The sequence below is a fragment of the Anomalospiza imberbis genome, chromosome 1 (genome assembly GCF_031753505.1).
Source record: "Anomalospiza imberbis isolate Cuckoo-Finch-1a 21T00152 chromosome 1, ASM3175350v1, whole genome shotgun sequence".
In the NCBI taxonomy this organism is placed as follows: domain Eukaryota; kingdom Metazoa; phylum Chordata; class Aves; order Passeriformes; family Viduidae; genus Anomalospiza; species Anomalospiza imberbis.
Window position 1 is genome coordinate 94,421,979 of NC_089681.1, and position 6,414 is coordinate 94,428,392.

The following is a 6,414-nucleotide window of genomic DNA, read 5'->3' on the forward strand; positions in this document are numbered from 1 at the left end:
TAACAGAGGTAGGTAGGCATTCAACCAAAAGACTTCAGTTAGATGATGCTCAACATTGTGAAATGTAACTGCTCAGTTCCAGCAGTAGAATTTACAATGCAGATCATTAAGTTTGCATAAACTGTGATTTCCATATACCTCTTTGAATACTGGAGTACTCCATATGGAAAACAGCACCATAAGAAAATAAGAAAGGGATAGACTCAAATGGGTTGCCCAAACTGAACTATCATGGTCTGGGAATCCCAAGACATGAAAGATTTGAACCCATTGGAACAAATCCAGAGGAGGCCACGAGGGTGATCAGAGGTCTGTAACACCTGTCCTATGAAGGTAAGCTGAGAGAACTGGGTCCATTCAGCCTGGAGAAGAGAAGGCACTGAGGAGAATCTACAGCACTCTTCAAGTATCTAAAGGGGGTCTACAAGAAATCTAGAAAGGAACTTTCTCCAGATGCATGTAGTGGCAGAACAACGGGGGACATCTAACAAATTACAGATCCATCTACTTTCTATTGATCTTGTAAGACTAATCATCTCAGCTAGCATTTACACCTCTCAAAGTTATGGGAGTTTGAGAGAAGATAAAGCCACAAAGAAAAGACAGCTTTGGGAAAGAATGGGACCCAATTCTGCAATTTAGTATTCGCAGCAACTTAGCAACTTAGTTTAGCAACTTAGATTACCTTTTTATTTTTCAAGTGCTCTGTAAACATAAACAGGTAATGACCATTCACTTTCAATTTTACCATCATATGTTTATTTAATCAATAAAACATGTTAGAATGTAAGCTGACATCAAAAAAATAATTTAAATGCATGATGTGGAACCTGTAAGTTCTGCTCAGTACTCAGTCCATTAATTTTTCTTTTGTTTTGGGTTTTTTTTAATTAATTAGGTTAAGAGTTGCTTGCATATTCCTATTGTAGATAAGCAGAAAGCTTGACAAATCAGCACTGCCTAAATGAAGAAAGTTTTTTCCTGACCCTCAGATGATGAGGCCCAGTATAATTTCAAATAAACTGTCCTGGTTATCTTAATGATATCTTATGGTCCTCAATACTACAATGACGCCTTCAGCTCCTGCTACAAACATTCATTTTCAGTCCTGTTTGATCAAGTTTTCATTAACTGTTAAAGTATATTTATTATATATTTTTAAATATTATTTTATTTGTTTTTAATTACCTAGAAGCTAAACAAGTGTCTAGTTTTGCAGGTGAGAAGCTGAGTAGCGCTTGTTTACCACTCAGGCCCCAATTATAGTACTCTCCCCAGATGTGTGTCTTGTGGCCTTATTGTCCTGACATCCAGTTGGCCCCTTTACCTATGCTCCAATGCTGCATGCGTGGAGTCTGGGACACTGTTTACTGTGTCATTCTAATACTTTCCTTGCACTAAAGCTAGACAAATAAATGTGATTTTCCCTGATACTGGTTGCAAGTCTGTAGAGAACACACAGTCCTGACAGAAAGCCAGCAGTGTTTTACACAGATTAACTTCTAGTTAATCAGGAACCAGCCTTGTCCCTTTTCCACATTTTTCAAATTGGCATTGGATGATTTTTTTTTGCATGTCTTTCCAAATGAGTCTTTTTTTCAGTACTACCACAATCCTAGACTTTCTTTAAAACAGCTGAAAGGAGCTGAAAGGAGCTACCTTCTACCAGCCAAGAAGCTGATTCCAGGAAGGGAGTATCTTGAGGCACTGACTGGTTGACATGAGAGGCATGGCTGTGCAGCACTTTCTAAAATATACACTGGCCCACCTTTCTAAAATACACATTGCAAGAACATCAGCAGACTCCCCACAGACTGCTTAATATTGCTGGTTAAGTGGGATGAGATTCCCTGCTGTCAGCCAACCATTTGATTTGCTGCCTCCTCAGTATGGAATTTTACTCCTCACCAAAGGCAGTGTATAAGACAAATTCTGTTTATTGCACTTGCCTCTGCAGAAGAAAGAGGCACAGGGATATGGAAACTGTTAAACATCCTCCATCATTTGGAATATACTACATAAAACACAGATTGGTAAATTCAGGTCATGAGCAGAAAAAACAAAATCAGTTTAGGGAGCCATACCCAAGGATATGTGCATAATCTTTTGACCATCCTACTGGACTTAGGAAAGGACTTCTCTCTTTTTTCTGCAGGACTACAAGACAAGCTGAAAAATCTACGGGAACTTGTATAAGAAATCAGCCAAGCTTAAACACCTATTTGATTTACTGAGAAAAACTGCATTTGTATAAAATAATGCAGTATTAAGTGTCCTCTCCTCTTTTGTGAGCCAGTAGTGCTTGTGTAAGGTGTATGCAATAGATATAGCATAAGTTACAGTAACTCAGGTGATTAGAGGCTATTCAAATGATAGCAAATTCAGCTGAAAAATTAAAGAAAATTCACAACTGATGATTGAAGGTGCAGATCTAGAAAAGACTAATTTAAGTTCTGATTTAGCAGATCATCTCATCACTACGTTACAATTTTATAAATTTAACTCATTTTGTTAAATGAAGAAGTGAACTTCTCTAAAGTCTCTTTGAAGGACTTGATTAAGTAAGCCTCCAGTTCATTGTTTGTCTCCTGGACAGCTGCATCATAACTCCCAAAGAGTGGCATGGAAGCCTTCACATCCTCTCTATTTGCTTGGAGTAAAATGAGGTTAAGCTCCTCGGCTACCCTTTCATATTTTTGGTGATCAAATCTGCAAACATTGGCATCATCAATGGGGTAGGTGATGCCAATAGGGTAGCAATCCCTTGGAACTGGGAACTCCACATTTTTCAGCATTGACAATTCACAGAAAAATGTGAAAATGTGTTTAAGTGCTTGGGATGACAGTGGATTTCCAATAAACTTAAACTCCTGTAGTTTCTGACACGGGCTTAAACCTAAAATCAATATGTTGACATGCGTGTCTTGGATATTACAGTCCTCCAGGGTAAGACTCCTGAGCACTGAAGAACAATGGCTGAGGAGCTTAAAGAATGTTGATGGGTAAAGCTCAGGTATATTGTGACCACTCAGGTCCAGGACTTCCAAGTGATTGGCATGGAAGCTACTGGCTAAAAAGGTCATATCAGCATGGTTCAAGGAGCAGTTAGAAACATCCAGCATCTTCAGTGGAGTTTTCAATGGGCTGCAGAGTTAAAGAGAAAAAAAGTTTTAGGATACAAAATATTGAAAAGCTACATTTACAAAATTTCATGTGTCCAGCCACAATTATGAATGCAGCTATATACCACATTATTTTTTCAAACGTCTCCAGAAAATGGAAGCATGTGCCAAAAATAGCGAGTATATTTTCCTCCTGAAATTAGTTCCATTAATTATCTCCGTCTTTGCATGACTCCACTGTGCTATTTTAATCGGGATTAATTTATTAACATTTTATGTATCTGGTTTTTAACCAGTTATATATTGTAAAGTGTCTGTCATTTGCTGACTTTAACAGCAGATCACTACTACCATAAGAGCATTGAGCATTAGTAGCTGCGTCTTGCAGAAAGCTGCAATTATTCCAGAGATTTAGATAATTTCCATTAAGGAAGGATTAATTCCAATATGAAATCAGTATTCTGACAGGATATCTGCTTTTGTTTCTAGCTATTTTTTTCTGCTACATTTTTTAATGCCCAAGATGTTTACACATTGTAGTGTTCTGGAGTTGCAAAGAGACATCCTGATGAAGAAGGTTGGAAGAAGTGTAACTCAGATTATACTCAGATATTCACGTTAAATATAAAATAGTTCTGACAAATGAAAATAAAGAGATCGCTTTCATACTTACTACATCTTAGTGAGACTTCTGCCACAGGGCTCAGCTGGATCAAGCTTAGAAACTTGCAATTCATTTCAATTGTATCAATCAATATATGCAGTATGCTACTCACAAATTTTAAATAAAATAGCTTCTTGTATGGGAAGAATTTTAGACCATGGTCATTTGTCTGGATGAAACTTTTATCTGCCTTTTTTTTTTTAGATGCTCTGAAAAGCTTACAATTAACTTATTTCCCGTTCCAATATGAGTACTGCTCACTGGTAGTTTGCTAGCTTTTTGCAAATTGCCAATTTTTCACTGGAATTCATAATGAATATGCGCGGCTTCGTGTTACTTTTCTCGGCCCAGGTCAGCTCTCGAGTGCCCGGCTTGGGCATCTCAGCTTTTCGTCGGGGCCGGGGCTCGCCACAATTCCCGGGCGCTTTTGCTGCCGTGCTCCAGGGTGGGCTGTTGGCCACGCTTCGCCATCGGCGCAAGGGAAGAAACAAAGAGGCAAGGAATTCGTCCAAATCCATCCGCGTGGTGGCTGGATGCTTTATTGGCTGCGAGAGCTGCGGTGGAAGAGCTGCTAGCCCACTCCCAACTTCGCACGGACGCAAATGGCCTCGAGCATGCCGAGGAGTGGGATGATAAAGGGAAGGGGCAGGGCAGATGGGGAGTCTTCCCGCCCAATGGGTACAGACATCGTGGTGATGATGTGTATTACAGCGACCAATGGGAACACGGCAGGGGCAGACACGGGGCTTTGGGGCGAGTGGGACTGCGGTAATGAGGAGACGGGCACGGAAACCGCAGGAGTAGGGGAAAAGCTGGGAGATGCACGAGGGTACAGAGAACTGGAAAACTAACAAAGAAAAAACCCATAATTTGAACCCAAGCCCAGGATGCAACAAATATGCACATATCAGCTTAATTTGTAGTACAAAAAACCATCAAATCTCTCTTGTCTTGACATCAAGAGACACGACAAATAACTGAAATCAAAGTCTCAAATGAAAATCAACTATTCCCCTGTCCTCCTTAAAATACAATATCTGTGGAAAAGTATATTTACTGACTGTTATTTAGAGGACAAAAATTCACTAGATACTCTAAAAGATACTTGGAATGCAATTCAAGACTTGAACCAAAGGCCAATGCAAGCTGATAAATACATAAGTTCAAATATAAAATGTCTGGGTATACCAGTCTCTTCTGTGGTAGCTGAAAGTATATTCTCACCAGATGGACTGTGGAAGACTAATCAAAATAGTCAGTTTTTCAAAGTGTACTAGGTATACATTGGCTGCCAATTCTCCCCAACATATAATCTTTCCTAGCTTCCTGCTGCCCCTTCCCACGCAACCCCCAAGATACACTTACTTCCCTTACTCTCAGCTTGCTGGTGGCACAAAGTGCACTTTTTTATAGTGTGACAGAAAGCAGGATGACCACATTACCTGAGAAGTTTCTGTATTCTTCCAGTGAGTATAGAAAATTACATACTCAGCTCAGTGAGCTGTGTCATCTCACCCATCTTTTCTCCAATGTTAGTAAGCATCTGTTCATCTGTAGCTGTGAACCTCCACATATTAAATGTTCATGCTGGCAAGGTCAAGGACATCAATAGAGGGAAGTGGATACTGTTGAAGAGCATTTCCAAGTGTTCCATTTCCAAGTGAACATTATGAACTATTTCCAGTTTGCGCAACAAGGAGGGATCAGTGAGCTTTATGATATAGAAGAATTTCTGCAAGGTCAGGTTGTCAGATCTGAATGCCACACAGCAGATTTTCAGCGGACAACTGCATTTCTTCAACAGGGCCTGTACGACCAGCTCATAGGTCCTCTCTGTAACAAACAAGTCAATTAGTACATTGATACTGACTTCAAAGGTACCTGGATTGCACTGTGCTTGTTGCAGGTAAACCAGGAGGTCTGAACAAAGCTTAGAGAGCAGCTGTGTCCTGGCCCACCTGCCCATTGTCTTCTTGCACTTACAAAACTGAACTTCAACATCTTTTATACCCATCAGGTTGACCACTTTCAACTTTTTCATGTAGGGAGAAGACTGATTCAGCACATAGTCTCTCAGCCCTGTCAGACAGCTGTCCAAGCACACTGAGCATGTTCTATGGCTCAGGTCTTCCTCGTAGTCCAGAGTAGCTCCCAAAAGTTTTCCCATGTTAAAATCAAAAAGTGGCCAGTTCTCTACCAGTTCCTCTTGCTCCAGTAAATAGCTGGCTTTAAAAAGGAGTGGAAAAAGATCATGAGCAACAGCACCGAGACTCTTCCTGGCAAACTCTGCATTTGACACGAATGCTTCGGCGCTAATGAATTTGAGAGACTTCATTGCTGTCCTGGACTCCTTACTGTCATGAGAGTGACTTCTATATTTAACTAAAGATCCTGGTTGCTTACAACCTTCTATTTTTATCTGCAACTGCTGTTTGCTGCTAGCAAGAGCCTGAAAAGCCAGAGCAAAGTGTTACATGCTGCTTTCTATTTTAGAGCTACACTGGGAGTCTGCAGTAATCATCTGTGAGATCTGTAGTCAGAGAGCTTTTAAGCCCTCATATTTATATCTAGGATAACTCAAGTAAATATAAGCTGCTACCCAGCAGGAGCAGTAAGATCAGTGCAGCA

General features: G+C 40.2%; 1 protein-coding gene across 1 annotated transcript; it reads right to left on the bottom strand.

Moving 5' to 3' along the window:
* Positions 1–2,424: 2,424 nt before the first annotated feature.
* LRRC14B (leucine rich repeat containing 14B) lies at positions 2,425–6,198 on the bottom strand. Its single transcript, XM_068200333.1, is given in 2 exon segments — positions 2,425–3,144; positions 5,229–6,198. Coding segments are annotated over 2 exon segments (1,539 nt in total). The 5' UTR covers positions 6,122–6,198; the 3' UTR covers positions 2,425–2,498.
* Between the last annotated feature and the right edge of the window lie 216 nt (positions 6,199–6,414).